The 17080-nt window shown below is 36.8% G+C and overlaps 1 protein-coding gene across 2 annotated transcripts in view; it reads left to right on the forward strand.

Moving 5' to 3' along the window:
* TBCK (TBC1 domain containing kinase) overlaps nucleotides 1-17080 on the forward strand; it is a 263198-nt gene that overhangs the window by 207732 nt on the left and 38386 nt on the right. The window contains exon 24 of one of the 2 annotated variants that reach the window (XM_066278773.1): nucleotides 14734-14909. The exons of the other annotated variant lie outside the window; for it this stretch is intronic. Within the exon in view, the coding sequence (XP_066134870.1) occupies nucleotides 14734-14909 (176 nt within the window). The remainder of the gene's footprint in view (nucleotides 1-14733; nucleotides 14910-17080) is intronic. 2 annotated transcript variants of the gene reach the window in all.

Below are 17080 nucleotides of genomic sequence, written 5' to 3' on the forward strand. Positions count from 1 at the left end.
TGTGATGATTTTGGAAAGGAGTCATTTAAAAAATTTACTAGACTTGAAGAGCAATGAAACCTTACTGAAAATTTACCAAAGTTAAAAAATAATTTTTAGTTAGATTTGAAACACCAAAAAATTATTTGTACCTTGATTGGTTTGAAAGGAGATAATTATTTCTAATAATATGTAACTTTAAATTACCTTTCTTTAAAAGCTGTAACAACTTGTAGCTTTATATATTCATTTGTTGGTCAATTCTTTTTTGGGGGGTGTAGGCAAGAGAGAGAGAGAGAGAGAGAGATGGAGAGAGAGAGAAACACAGGAAGGTAGAGAGATGAGAAGCATCAACTCGTAGTTACAGTACTTTCAGTTGTTCATTGATTGCTTCTCATATGTGCCTTGATGGAGGTTAGGGGTGGGGAGGTGGGGTTCCAGCCAAGCCAGTGACCCCTTGCTTAAGTCAGTGACATGGGATCATATCGATGATCCCACACTCAAGACAGCAACCCCACACTCAAGCTGGTGAGCCTGTGCTCAAATTGCATGAGCCTGTGCTCAAGCTGGTGACTTTGGATTTCAAACCTGGAACCTCAGTGTCCTAGGTCAGCAGTCTATCCACTGCACTACCACAGATCAGGCTGTTGGTTAATTCTTGAATATATATCGTATTCTTACCATTTGTAGCATCATTTCAATTAAAGTAGCGGCGTGTCTTTTTAATTTTTTTAATTGAATTTTAGAGAGAGTGGGAGGATGGGAATGAGAGAGAAACATCCATTTGTCATTACATTTATTTATGCATTCATTGGTTGATTCTTGTATGTGCCGTAATCGGGGATCAAACCCATATCCTTGATCTATTGGGACAGATGCTCTAACCAGTTGTGCTAACCTGCCAGTGCTAACCTCATGTGTTTAAACTAATAAATTTATCATCTGGTTTTAAAATAAAATATCTGTTTTATTTTTTCTATAAAAACAAATCCTTTGGCCCTTGGCAGTTGGCTCAGTAGATATAGCATCAACGAAGCGTATAGGCAACTGGGGTTCAATTCCCAGTTCAGGCACATGAGAAGCGACCATCTGCTTCTCTTCCTCCCTCTCTCCCTCTTTTCTCTCTCTTTCCCTCTCACAGCCTGTGGCTTGATTGGTTCTTTGAGTGTCGGCCACTAGATACTGAGGATAGCTCAGTTGGTCTGAGGATCAGCCTCAGGCACTGAGGAAAGATCGGTTGATTTGAGCATCGGCCCCAGATGGGAATTGTCGGGTGGATTCAGTGGGGGCACATTCAGGAGTCTGTCTCACTATCTTCCCTCCTCTAACTTAAAACACACACACACACACACACACACAGCCTTTGAGCACATTCTGGCAATATGGCCAGAAATACCAAAGAATAAAAAAAATTAATAGGGTATATAACTGTTGAAATACATCTATACATCTTATAGTCACTATAGGATTTTAAGGGTTTAACTCACCACAAGAAATATTGCCTCTAACTCCTTTATTAAATATTTTTCTTATTTTTATTGCATATTCTGTTAAGCCAAAAGAGAATATGAAGACATTTTTTTAAATTTAACAACATTAAACTAGAATATATCTAGGATAAATATTGCAGTAATTTATCTATTGCATTACAGGTGATCATTTCAGTTGTAATTGCTGTTACAATTAAGACTTTTATATATAAAATAATTTAATTTTCTCATAAAAATTCTATATTTTTCATGCCTAATTAATGTTTCAGAGTTCAGAACTCTATCTAGTCAGATCTTAAATGAAATGAAAAATCAGTTTATCCCCCCAATTTTTTTATTTTAAATGAGAAAATATGAAATAAAATGGTACTATCCAAGTTACCATTATTGGAAGGCTCCATCAAGATTTATCAGTTCAATAAAAATGAGACTAAGAGACATGGACAAGAGTGTGGTGGTTACCAGGGGTGGGGGGAGGGAGGACATGGGAGGGAGGGAGGGAGAGAGTTAGGGGGAGGGGGAGGGGCACAGAGAACTAGATAGAGGGTGGCGGAGGACAATCTGACTTTGGGCGAGGGGTATGCAACATAATTTAATGACAAAATAACCTAGACATGTTTTCTTTGAATATATGTACCCTGATTTATTAATGTCATCCCATTACCATTAATAAAAATTTATTAAAAAAAAAAAAAGATTTATCAGTTCATATTCCATAATATGCATTGCCTATTATAAAACTAAAGGAATCTAGATGATCTCTAGCTTTAGGTTGGTTGTAACATGTATATAACCTCTCTGATTTCATTGAAGTCAGAATCTCTTCATTTATGTGAAAGAAGTTAGAAATACAGCTAACCACATTATAGACTTTGATACTTCTGTAAGAATTGTCTGGGATAGTTTATAGCAGGGGTAGTCAACCTTTTTATACCTACCGCCCACTTTTGTATCTCTGTTAGTAGTAAAACTTTCTAACCACCCACCGGTTCCACAGTAATGGTGATTTATAAAAGTAGGGAAGTAACTTTACTTTATAAAATTTATAAAGCAGAGTTACAGCAAGTTAAAGCATATAATAATAAATACTTACCCAGTACTTTATGTTGGATTTTTGCTAAGTTTGGCAGAATAAATCTTTATAAAACAACTTACTATAGTTAAATCTCTTTATGTATACTTTGGTTGCTCTGCTACCGCCCACCATGAAAGCTGGAACGCCCTCTAGTAGGTGGTAGGGACCAGGTTGACTACCACTGGCTTATAGTGTAGTAAAATAAATTATTAGATATTAGAGACAGTTGACTATCCTTCCTTCATCATAAAATTTTGGACACTCCTATCTTCACAGTTGAAACTTAGAATCTCCCATTATTTGGGACATTGAATTATATTAAAATAAAAATAGTTGGCTGATGCATGTTATTAGCCAAGCATTCCACAAGATATAAATTGTAGTAACAACAGTTGATGCCATAAAGACGTTCAAGAGCTCACCACCTTGCCCTTGGCTCAGCAATAAGGATGAGAGAGTATCCTCCAGACTTTCTTCCACAGGGCCTCATTGACGCTTCCAGCCAGATAATATTTCTGTCATTCAGTTTACATTCTTTGGTTATATAGTGAGCAGAGTGCTGGGAGAATTTCCCAAGTAACAAGGAACACCTGAGTAAAAATGGTAGTGCTTATCACTTCAGTATAAAGAAAAGGGTAAGAGCGGGAGAGAACGGTAATGAAGTCAGTACCCCAATTCAACTAAAGGCTATACGTTGGAAAGTTAAGAGTTTGGGATAAAACTGTCAATTGTAGTAACTAAAATTGACCTCCAAGCCACCAGCTGGCTCTGTTCTGAATCCCTGCTGCCACTGAAAGCTGAGCATAGCAGCTTCAGTGGTTCTGTGTGGAATAGCAGCCTGTCACGTTCCTGAAGGAAGGTATCACAGATCCCACCTTTAGGGGTTCAACCGAGTGGAGCCACTGTCACGTGTAACCTTTTAATCCTCTTTTTCTTAGCCTGGGAAATTTTTCAGGTTCCCATTTTATTTTTAAAATTATTTCCAGAATCTTGTAGAAACTTATACACAGTAGCACATTTCACCACTGCTGACTCATAGTGCACACTGATCCTCTTTTTTTGCCCCAGAATCTGATCCTCCTTTTTGCCCCAGAATTCACTATGTGAGAGTAATTCACTTCCTGTACTTCCATCTCCTCTGCCTTCACTTCAACCAATTTTAACTATGTATGAAATATTTCCCAGCCACTTGTCTTGAAATGCATAAGTTCTTATTAATCTTAGTGTATATAAGAATGTCATGCTTTATGAACAACACTTTGCTAAGCCTCACAATTTGAATCACCCCTGAATCTCTTAGTAGAAACTCCTCTGGTGATATTAAGTATTATGTACAGGTTTCTAACTTATGTCCCAGAAGGTAAGCAAGAGTTTTGGGACCTCTTGCCAGTTGAAAAATCAGAAATAAGGTCATAGAATTCTATAGCTAAAGTAAACATAAGGTCCACCCCTGCCCCATCCTTTTATATATGAGCTAACTAAGGCTACAGAGATGAAAAATATCTCCCAAATGTTACTGTATACCAAAGGGAAAAGTGCTCTCTTTTTAGAACTTTAGCTTACACACAATTTTTCAGGGGCACATCTGTGAAAATTGTAGCATAAAATCCATAATCACTGAAAAAACTATCTCCACTGTTCTTTGTGTTTCATATTCATGTATGTTATCTCTCTTTTGAGGGAGAAAAACCTCTCTCCCATGTGAAGCTACATTATGCAGCTTCCAGAGCTTGACACTGTTATTTCAAACTCCATTTCAGATGCTATATTTCTACATCAGAAATAACAACCTCCCTATTTTATCTAAAACAGCGGTTCTCAACCTGTGGGTCGCAACCCCGGTGGGTTTATTGTGGTTTGTCCTGCCCTTCTAACAGATTGTGAACTCTTTGAAGTGAAAGTAGTATTTGTTAGTTGATTTATTCAAAATTTAGACTATGATAAAGCTATTTTACTAAGAAATTTAAACTGCTTCATATGAAATTAGACTTTTAATCACAACTTTTTTTTTTTTTTGTATTTTTCTGAAGCTGGAAACGGGGAGGCAGTCAGACAGACTCCCGCATGCGCCCGACCAGGATCCACCCGGCACGCCCACCAGGGGGCGATGCTCTGCCCATCCGGGGCGTCACTCTGTCGCGACCAGAGCCACTCTAGCGCCTGGGGCAGAGGTCAAGGAGCCATCCCCAGCGCCCGGGCCATCTTTTGCTCCAATGGAGCCTTGGCTGCGGGAGAGGAAGAGAGAAACAGAGAGGAAGGAGAGGGGGAGGGGTGGAGAAGCAGATGGGTGCCTCTCCTGTGTGCCCTGGCCAGGAATCAAACCCAGGACTTCCGCACACCAGGCCGACGCTCTACCACTTAGCCAACCGGCCAGGGCACAACTTATTTTATATAAAGAGCTACCATCTACCAAACATTTTAATATTTATTATACCAATTGATGCACACAGTAAATCTGTGAGGGAAATAAAGCATTGTCATTATTCTCACTGCAGAGATTAGAAATGTGAATTTAGAGAAGGTGTCTAGCATCCACTCCCTCAGCACTGCCTGTCTGCCTACTTCTGTACTGCTCCGAGAGGTACAGAACAGATGAGTAGTCTTCTGTGTCAGCAGACAGTCCACTGCAAACCAGAATGTCAGTCACCCCTTCTTGCAGGTGTACCCAGATCTCTGCAAATGATTGTCTTGGGCACTCCCCTGGAATTGCCTTGGGTGGGAAGTGGGGGGGAGGTGGAATTGAGTGTCATGAAACACCATGCCTTCATCCTACAGAGTACGAAGGAAGGTGCTTCTTCTCTTAACACTGTGCTCTCCAAAGTTGATCCCATCCCCACTTGCAAGCACTAATATAGACTAGGGAGAAAGGGGATGCTGGAGTGGTATGTAGTTGGAAGTAGTAGAGTCACTGTTGTTTTTTTCAGCCTGAGAGAGGCAGTACTGTTGACTTTTGTTGGTAGTTTCTATTATTTGGTAGCATATTAGAGCCTCTCTCTCAACGTAGGGATAACATCTCTCAGCACCCTATTACAAATGTGTGTATTATTTATCAAACATTTCGGCACCTTCTCTGGGCAGGGCCCTACTATACTTGCTACAGGAGATAAGAATACAGTGTGTCCATAAAGTCATGGTGCACTTATGACTGGTCACAGGAAAGCAACAAAAGACGATAGAAATGTGAAATCTGCACCAATTAAAAGGAAAACCCTCCCAGTTTCTGTAGGATGATGTGGCAGCATGTGCGCATGTGCAGATGATGATGTAACACCGTGTATACAGCAGAGCAGCCCAAGGCCATGCCAGTCGAAATGTGGACGGTACAGAGGAAAGTTCAGTGTGTTCTGTGGCTCGCTAAATTCGAATCTGTGACCAAAGTGCAACGTGAATATTGGCACATTTATAACGAAGTGCCACCACATAGGAATAACATTACTCAGTGGGATAAGCAGTTGAAGGAAACCGGCAGTTTGGTGGAGAAACCCCATTCTGGTAGGCCATCAGTCAGTGACGAGTCTGTGGAGGCTATACGGGACAGCTACCTAAGGAGCCCTAAAAAATCTGTATGTGAGCCCACATCGAACTGCACTGAATAGGTATGAAACTAAGAGAGTTTTCCTTTTATTTGGTGCAGATTTCACATTTCTATCGTCTTTTGTTGCTTTCCTGTGACCAGTCAAAAGTGCACCATGACTTTACGGACACACTGTATAAGCTATTGGTGTACCCAGCTCTGTGTTGTGATCTGCATGTTTATATTGATCCAGCCTCTCTCCTGGAAACATCATATATCACTTGAAAAAAATCTTTGAGTTTTAGTTTTTCAAGTTGTCTTCAAGAAAATGTATTTATTGTGTTGTAATATACATTATTTAATGCATGGTTAGCCCTGTGATGGCCTCTACCTCAGAAGCATGCCTACTTTTGCTTGTCATACATTCTGATTCATAATTCAATTTGCCTTTAGATTATTTTTTGTATTCCAGTTAGTGTTCTAATTCCAATTATTCAGGGAAATATAAGTCTTTTTAAATATTGATTTGCACAAAATTCTTATAGATCTTTCTCTGTAGGACATGTATGCAATGTATCTCACTTTCTGTGCTGCCTTATTTTAAATTCTTAAATTCTAAAGCAGATATTTAATAATTATAACTTTGCCTTCTTAGTGAAGATATTTAAATTGACTCAAAGAACCTGTGCTGTAGAGATTCCCAGGCTACACTGTTTCTGAGAAAATCCTCAAAGGCTTGATGTACCTGTCTCTTGTGTTGTCATCTGCAGGTTCACATCATTTGGATTTGTTATACTTATATGTTTAAATTATTTTCTTTTTTATATGTTGATATTTATATCCAGGTACTATAAATATATTTTAGACTCTTTCATTACCAAATAGCCTTAGAGAGACTAATTTTTTATATTAATATTTTTCTCTCACTCTCCCACCTACCCCTAAATGCACACATAAACAAAGACCCACATACACAGTCATATTATATGAAAACTGCTTTCATCCATAAGAAAGGGTGTTTGTTGTTTTGTTTTTAATCTGCTACTATGTGTACATTATAGTACGATCACACATAGAACTATTTCTGAATTCAGAATAAAAATACATTACTCTTCAAAAAAATAAGATTGTTGCTAAGAAAAATATCAATTGTTTAGTAATCTACTAGGTAATTTTCACTATTTTATGTTAATCTAGAAAAAATATATTTAGCTTTGATGATGTATATATTATGTTTATATTGGTAAACGTTTGGAAAAGTATATTAAATATTTTTATTTAATTAATAGACTATTTTCTCTAAATTCTTTATACATTTAATGAAAAGGGAGAAAACATCAGTTTTTTTCAAATATTTATCCACACAATAGGCAAAGTAGCCCTTATCAATGAAACATTTCAGTGAACCACAAAAATTTTTATCCAGTTATTTATATATAATAACTTTGTGTCACCTTTCCACATGTGAGTGCATGAAAGCCTCTCCTACTTGCTGATCTCTTTTTTATATTTTTGAAATTTTATCTGAATATGAGAATAATAGTGATTGATTGTTTCGCTTTAACATCACTACATTATCCAGTACCACATCCAATTACCTAAAATGGTGAACATAGCCATGACTTCCCATTTGTAAGGCCTTTCTGCATTGCTCTAGACATTTCATAAGAAGTGTCTTGACACAGATTATATTTATAGTTATGAAGTATTTGAGTTATATAATAATGCTGCTTGAAAACAAATGTTTAAGTTTTACAAAATAGCTTATACTTAATGCATAAAACTTAAACACAGAAAAGCATCAAGAAAAAAATTAAATTCCACTAACTCACAGGTAACCATCCATACAATTTGTATGTACCATTTATATAAGTGAAAAAATATGTATATACTTGCATCTACACAGACACACACATATACACATATATATGTATATATACGTATATATAGGAAAAGAGAGAGACTTACTATGATATACATTCCCAAAATGGTATCATAGTGAATTTATAATTTTATAGTCTTTTTCTGCTTTATAATATATAATGTATCCTGAATATTTTACCTACTAAGAAATATTTTTCTAAAATATTATTTTAATGGATAAATCTCATTTTTTTATATAAATGTGAGGTCATTTCTTTATTCTATCCCCAATTATCATGTATTGAGATTACTAAAATCTTTCCAAATTCTTGCCAGTTTTATTGGGTTTTCCTGATTATTCTGGATTTTCTAAGAAGACTATTATATCATCTAGAAATAAAAATAATTTTTTTTTCACTTTTTATATCCCTAAATTATTTTTGTTATTGTCTCCATAGAAACTTCTTAACAATAATAAATAATAATACTGATACCTGTAATATATTTGTTTGATTTTATTTTAATAAGTCTGCTTCTGTGGTTCATCACTAAGTAGAATATCAAATATTTAAGGTAAAAAATTGTCTTAAAGAACATTTTTATCATTCTAATTTTCCTTCTAAGTTTACCATGAGTATTTCTTTTTCTAAAATTGGGAGTAAATGTGAAGTTTTATTACATATTATGTCACCTATAGATATGATAATATACTTTTTATCCTTTGACTAATAAAGATGATGAATTATTTTTAAAATTGTACTGATATTAAGCCATTCTTCATTCCTGGAATATTCTCTACTTTGTCATAGTATGTCATTCTTTTAAATTACTGTTGCATTTAACTTTCTACTTTGGAAGGGTTTTAAAAATCTATACCCATATGGAATAATAATGAGTGTGTGTGTGTATGCATGTGTTTAGTGCTGTTTTTGTCAGGTTTAAATAATTAGGTTAAGGTAGCTTCATAAAATGGCCTGGAACACTTTTCAGTATTTTCTTTGCCTTAGTACAGTTATTATAACATAAGAATTTTCTCTTCTTTGAAAGTGACATAAAATTATTTGGGGGGAAAATATGTTTGGCACCTTTTCCCAAAGTAATCTTTTAAAAACTTTAAAATTTTACATATATTTACAAACTATTCAGGTTTTTCTATGACTTTTGTGTATATACACATACCCACCACATATCTCTTCAGCTTATCTGAGACCTATTGATATACCAGTATATTCACATTTTTTGCTTTGGGGGAATATATAGAATCAATATTTTAATAATTTAATAATACAGAATTGTACCTAGTATTCTATTATTTTTTCAAATATTTTACATGAATATACTTTTTCACTTATATATACTTAGATATGAAGAAAAAGGAATATAAAATATATTTATGTTTATTTTTTTTATTTATAATCATGCACACATACAGTTCATATGCAGATTTTCTAGCTTTGACTTTCCCCAAAACTACAACTCTAGTATTTGTCTGGTTTTTTTATTAATATATTTATTATCACTAAATAATTTTACCTATTTTCCTAAGGATAGTTTGTTCTTGTGTTTGTTTATTTTTGTCTTTCTAATCTAATACTCACATAACTTCTTTCAATTTATTAGAGTGTATTTTGCAAACCTCATATACTAGCAGCTGTCATCTTCAATTTTTCAGTTAAGGAAATGGAAGATAGCTCTGAGAAATTACTAAGAAAGATATAGATTTCAGTGTTCTTTATTAACCATTGGAGTGCCCAGAGGCTTGAAATAATCTAATAATTTGCCATCCCTGAAGACTTCATCTAATGATCCAGACATAAAAAGATTCTTCTCTGGAACATTTTTTAATCGTATTTTATTTACTCATTCACTGATTTTATTTTATTCCCTCACTCATTCAAGTAGCTATGGAGTTTCTTTGTGCCATACTTTGTGTTAGCTTTTAGAGATAAAAATATGAAAAGACATAGAACCTGAACTCAAGGATATTGTAACTCAAGTGGAAACAGATAATATATTACAAATATAATAATTACATTGATGGAAATATATATACATTATTTGGGAACATTTACATACCTCATAGCATAATATTACTCAGGAAAAGTAATAAAAAATTTATAAATATTATTCATTTATATTCAACAAATATATCTTAATACCTTTTATATGTATGGTTATATGCTGGGTCCTGGGGAAGAAATAGGAGTAAAAGCCATTTTCCTTGTCCTTGAGGAGATTTCAGTCTAATAGGAAGTGAATTACTATTAAAAAAAAAAGTATACCAGATACCTATGGGGACACAGGAGAAAATTAAATAAATCTGTCAGGAGTTCAAAATAAATGTTTTCATTACAGAGATAGTAACGTTTGAACTGACACTTGAAAGGTGAACAGGGATTCATTAGATGGACAGGTGTGGAATTAGTTTTTTTTTCTTAAGTGAGAAGTGGAAAGGCAGAGTGACAGATTCCCATATGTGCCCGGACTAGGATTCACCTCCCAGCAAGCCACCTACCCAGCAATGCTCTGCCCATCTGGGGCCATTATTCCGTTTATCATCAACCAAGATATTTTAGCACCTGAGGCAAGGCCATGGAGCCATCGTCAGTGTCCGGGAGCAACCTGCTCCAACCAAGCCATGGCTGCAGGAGGGAAAGAGAGAGATAAAGAGAGAGAAAGCAGAGGGAGAGGGGGTAGAGAAGCAGATGGTCGCTTATCCTGTGTGTCCTGACTGGGAATCGAACCCAGGACATCCATACACCAGACTGACGCTCTACCACTGAGCCAACAGGCCAGGGCTTGGTGTGGCAATCTAAGCAGAGGAAACAATGTTTGTCAAGGTACAGTAGTATGAAAAGGCAGATGTTTAAGGCTTAATGTCTGCTAATGCCAAAGCATAAAATACAAGGCAGTGAAGGATGAGAAAACCAGGTAAAACATAGCAAACGTTTATTGAACTCTTACAGTATGTGAGACTTCATTATAAAACACTTTATACAGATGAAGAAATTGGGCAGAGAGATAAAATATCATACCCAAAGTCACATACTGATAACTGGTGTGGCAAAAATTTGGACCCAGGTATCTGACTCCAAAGCCTGGACCCTATGGTCTCCTGCCTACTATAGACAGGGATGATTTCATAAAGGGATTTAATTCTCTTATTGTCTAGAAGCCATTGAGGTGTTTTTATTTATAAAAGTTATATGATCAGATTTTAATTTTTAACTGAAATGGCATTTGGAAGATGGATCAGAAGGGATGACTTTAGGTAAAGAAGCAGAGATAGGTAAAGGGATCAAGAGAGAAGTAGACAACTTCTATAATCCATGCAAAAGATCTTGAAGCAAGAGGCTATGAATTGTAATAGATTTGAGAGTTGTTGTTTGTTTTGTTTTTTTTACTTTTTCTGAAGTTGGAAAGAGAGAGGCAGTCAGACAGACTCCCGCATGCACCCAAGCGGGATCCACCCGGCATGCCCACCAGGGGGTGATGCTCTGCCCATCTGGGGCATTGCTCTGTTGCAACCAGAGCCATTCTAGCGCCTGAGGCAGAGGCCATGGAGCCATCCTCAGCGCTCGGGCCAATTTTGCTCCAATGGAGCCTTGGCTGTGGGAGGGGAAGAGAGAGACAGAGAGGAAGGAGAGGGGGAGGGGTGGAGAAGCAGATGGGCGCTTCTCCTGTGTGCCCTGGTCGGGAATCGAACCCAGGACTTCTGCACGCCAGGGCAATGCTCCATCACTGAGCCAACTGGCCAGGGCATTTGAGAGATATTTCGGTGGAACTTGGGGATATGTTAGATAGGAATGAGGAGTAAGGACAAATGAAGAGTCAGTGATCGATGACAGAAAATATAGACAAAGTATTACAGATGCCAGACTTGCATTCTCATGTTAAAATTCCTTTATAGTTAATTAGGAGCTTTTACATGTAGAACATAAGTGTATAACAGTTATACCTTTATGGTTGCTGGTTGAATATGCAACGTAAGGGTATATGATATACTCTAAAAGTCTACAATTTCAGCCTGACAAGACAGTGATGCAGTGGATAGAGCGTCGGTCTGGGATGCTGAGGATCAAGGTTCAAAACCCCTAGCGTGGGCTCATCCTGCCTGAGCACGGGCTCATCTGGCTTGAGTGCAGGCTCACCACATTGAGTGTAGGATCACTGGCTTGAGCCCAAGGGACCTGGCTTATTGCTGGTTTGAGCACTAGGTCACTGGCTTAAGCAAGGGATCACTGGCTCAGCTGGAGCCCCCTGATCTAGGCACATATGAGAAAGCAATCGATGAACAACTAAGGTGATGCAATGAAGAATTGATGCTTCTTATCTCTCTCACTTCCTGTCTCTCTGTCCCTGTCTGTCCCTTTCTCTATCTCTCTGTCTCTCTCTCACTTAAAAAAATTCTACAATTTCAGGCTCTTATCCATTCTGACTGTCATTCTCCCAGGAGTTTAACAGCAAAATGGTTGTCTTGTTACCAAAATTTGCTTGTTTGGTTAATATTATCATTAATATATCCAGATAGCCATTCAGAGAGCCCCCTCTACTAAAGATGGTTTTTTTCACTAACACTGCTAAATAAGTTCTCAAACTGATTTCTAATACTTGGACATCTATGATTAATATGCATTTTATTTACAGGTTATTGGACAGAATTGATCATCAATAGATGTTTTCAGAGTTGTTGTATAGTTATTCTCAATTTTTCTATATTGTTCATCAACAAAATCCCATAAATTTGAAATTATAGCCACAGAACAATGGCCATATTCATGATACTAAATGAGGCAAAAGTTGTACAAAGGAATTTTTCTTTTTATGCCTCTAAGTGAAAATTATACAATGAATAGTAAAATTGCACATGAAACTGTCTAATGATAGAAACACTACATTCTACATTTTTAATATTATTTGCTTCATAAAGCAAAGTAGAATAATTTGTCCTAAATCTAATTTACTAATGTAAAATTAGTCTGCAGAGAAACTTGAAAGCATTATGTTCAATGACTTTACTGATACATACTTGCAAAAATTTGGAAATGAATGGATTTATCAATGATTCTTCCCTCCTTCTGTCCTTACCATTTTTACATAACTATTGCTCTTTACTTTGAAAAACTCCTCATAAATTATGCTTTTGGTTGGAACAAATGTCAAGGTCAAATCTTTTTTTAAATCAATCTGTTATATATAGGGAATACTTTGGTCAAATCCTCTTCATCAGCCACAGCACACCTTTATTCAAATAAAACCTGGGTTTGAAATTACATATTCATCACTAAGTGACTTAAAGCAGAACTTGGGTAATCAAAAGTTCTTTATTATATCTTCATAAATATATGACTTTGTGTGAAGTCTGGGAAAAATACCTTTAGGGATTGCAGTCTGATGAAAAAAAAAGATGGAAGTATTGATTATGTGTGGCTTGCTGATTTTAAAGGTGTCTAATCATTCTGAAGCACTTTGTTTCAGACTATTTAAGTAGCTTTAATTCCTAATAGTAAAAAATTAAAAATTTTAATGCTTGCATTTTATTAAAATCCAAACCTATAAAGCTTAGCATTTTTTATTTCTACTTAAATGTAATCAAGTGAGAGGACAAGTGGTTTTTTTATTTTATTTTTTTATTTTATTTAGAAAATTAAATTTAACAGGGTGAGATTGATCATTAAGAGTACATAGGTTTCAGGTAAACATTTCTATAGCATTTGAACTGTTGATTATGTTGTATACCCATCACCCAAAGTCAAATCATTTTCTGTCACCATGTATTTGTCTCTCTTAACACCCTTTCCCCCACCTCCTCCACATAAACCCTTCCCCTCCATCGTAGTTGCAAGAAGACAATAGACAGGCTCAGTTAAGGTAAAGATTGACCATTGTCAGGGACAGTAGTGGCCTAGGACATGACTACCCTCCATGACTCACTTTTAGTTAGGAAATCTTAGTTTCAGACCATCCTATGTGGTTACTTTTGGTCTCTGAGTTTGTAAGGCCCACCATGCAGGCCTCCCCAAGCTTGACAGGTTTATATGTAATATAACTTATTCATATGTAATATAACTTAGGTTATAAAAGTCTAATACATATATTAGAACAAGTTTCTTTACTTAGTATGTATACTGAGTAACAATGCAATTTCTCATATTACCAGGGTTGTAATTAATGTGATTCATAACAAAAGTAATTGTATATACTTCAAGAAAACTGAATGCGCTTGAAAGAGCTGCTTTTAAAGATACACAGTACTCTCTATGGGACATAAAAATGAGACTCAGAGACATGGACAAGATGTGGTGGTTACGGGGGGCGGGGGAGGAGAGGGAGGGAGTTGGGGGAGGGGAGGGGCACAAAGAAAACCAGTTACAAGGTGACGGAAGACAATTGGACTTTGGGTGATGAGAATGCAGCATAATCAAGTGTCAGAATAACCTAGAGGTGTTTTCTCTGAACATATGTACCCTGATTTATCAATGTCACCCCATTAAAATTAAAAAATAAAAAAATAAATTACAATAACAAAAAAAAAGATACACAGTACTCTCAAGGAAAAATCTTTCTCATCTGTTTCTATCACATTTCAACCAAGACCTTGTAGTAGACAAAATAATAAAGTTTTCCTATATGTGTGACTAATTAAATAAAAAGTAAAGCTCAACAATAAATACAGTAGACTGTGAGATAATTTTCTATTCTTTCATATGCTATAGTGATTGCTGTCAAGAGCCTGAAAGAATTTTATACTGGCTCTAGTTTGACTCTCTATAACATTCTCAATATTTGTGTTATTCATATGTTTCTTTCAGTCAAGAGAATCCATCACATTAAATGATCTAAAGTCAGAAGTTTCACCTCGGATTTCAGCAGAGGACCTGATTGACTTGTGTGAGCTCACAGTGACAGGCCACTTCAAAACACCCACCAAGAAGACAAAGTCCAGTAAACCAAAGCTTCTGGTAGTTGACATCCGGAATAGTGAAGAGTATCCTTTGCACATGCAGTTTTAAGGGGTGGTACTGCCTTGTTCAGATTGTTTCCTTTCCATTTAAAGGGCATGTGGTCAGCCTGACCAGGCGGTGGCGCACTGGATAGAGCGTCAGATTGGGATGCAGAAGACCCAGGTTTGAGACCCCAAGGTTGCCAGTTTGAGCATGGGCTCACCTGGTTTGAGCAAAGCTCACCAGCTTGGACCCAAGGTCGCTGGCTTGAGTGAGGGGTTACTCGGTCTGCTGAAGGCCCATGGTCAAGGCACATATGAGAAAGCAATCAGTGAACAACTAAGGTGTTGCAACAAAAAACTGATGATTGATGCTTCTCATCTCTCTCCGTTCCTGCCTGTCTGTCCTTATTTGTCCCTCTCTCTGACGCTCTCTCTCTGTCTCTGTAAAAAAAAAATAAAGGGCATGTGGCCAAAACAATGAGCATATATGGGATTCCTCTGAATTCAAATAGCTAAGAAATTCTCAGACTGGGTGCCAGGTTAGACTTGCATAGTGTTTCATAGGATAATATTACATACCAGAGACCTTAAAATGTTTTCCAAACAAAACCAGAACATTGGAATATTTTCTTGGTTTTTGTGTTTCTCTGGGGTATATTGCTGTTCTTGGAGGACATGTGGATCCTTCCTGCTCTAGATAAAATTTTACCAATGATGAGAAGTATTTCCCTGTCCAAACTCATAGGCTAGAGGGAGTCTGCCCGATCTCAACATTAAACTTGTATTTGTTATAATTTAAAATATTGGCTTATAGAAAAAATGTTCTTTTACACTGACATTAAATATATCATAATTTCTGGTGATTTTGCTTGGAGTTAAAGCATAAACAGGTACAAAATAGTAACAGTTCAATCATATTTTCATCATCTGTTAGATATTCAAACTTGTTTTTTGTTTTGTTTTGTTTTTTACTGAGACAGAGAGAGTCAGAGAGAGGGATAGACAGGGACAGACAGACAGGAACAGAGAGAGATGAGAAGCATCAATCATCAGTTTTTCCTTGCGACACCTTAGTTGTTTATTGATTGCTTTCCCATATGTGCCTTGAGTGGGGAGCTACAGCAGACTGAGTAACCCCTTGCTCAAGCCAGAGACATTGGGTCCAAGCTGGTGAGCTTTTTGCTCAAACCAGATGAGCCTGCGCTCCAGCTGGCAACCTCGGGATCTCAAACCTAGGTCCTCCGCATCCCAGTCCGACGCTCTATCCACTGCGCCACAGCCTGGTCAGGCTCAAACTTGTTTTTGAACAGAGCAACTCTCTTTGAAAATAAAGTTTTTCTTTGAAACTCACTATATAAAATATAAATGAAAACTTTTTATAATTAAATTTCATTATAAGTTAGCATTTATAGCATTTATTATAAATGAGCATTGTGTGTAAATGAGGATTAGCAGGCTGGTGGTTTTTCTTATATGCTAAAATTGGCATATATATTTTCATGTGCATATTTTAAATCACAGTTTTGGATACGAAATTCAAACCATACACTTACAGAACTCTGAAGCTATTTATATAATCTTTGATTACTGTGAATATAATTTGAGAGCCCACTAATTCAAATGATATATTCCCATCTTTTTGTGAAAATTTACTACTTTCTGTTTTCTCTAAGCCATAAGACCCCTGAATTTGGAGAGAATATAAATGTTCGTATTGGCCCCGGCCAGTGGCTTAGTGGATAGAGCATAGGCCTGGTGTATGGATGTCCAGGTTCAGTTCCCTGTCAGGGCACACAGGAGAAGCGACCATCTGCTTCTCCCTCACTCCTTCTCCCCCTTCTCTCTTCCCCTCCCACAGCCAGTGACTCAATTGGTTCAAGCGTGGCCCCAGATACTGATGATAGCTCTGTTGAAGAACATCAGCCTCAGGTGTTAAAAATAGCTCAGTACTAGAACATTGGCCATAGATGGGGTTTCTGGGTAGATCCTGGTTGGGGCACATGTGGGAGTCTGCCTCACTATCTCCCCTCCTCTCAATTAAAAAAATAAAATGTCCATATCCCTGGTTGTTAGGGCTTCAGGGATACTAGAACTTCTACTAGAAGTTCTACTAGAGTCGATGTGTGGAGTGACTCCCAAAAGAAGCATTAAATTATAGTTGACAGGTCAGGGCCTCCTGGTCTAGAAGTTCTTCTCATCTGTTACTTCAAGGG

The sequence above is a fragment of the Saccopteryx bilineata genome, chromosome 5 (genome assembly GCF_036850765.1).
Source record: "Saccopteryx bilineata isolate mSacBil1 chromosome 5, mSacBil1_pri_phased_curated, whole genome shotgun sequence".
Taxonomy (NCBI): Eukaryota; Metazoa; Chordata; class Mammalia; order Chiroptera; family Emballonuridae; genus Saccopteryx; species Saccopteryx bilineata.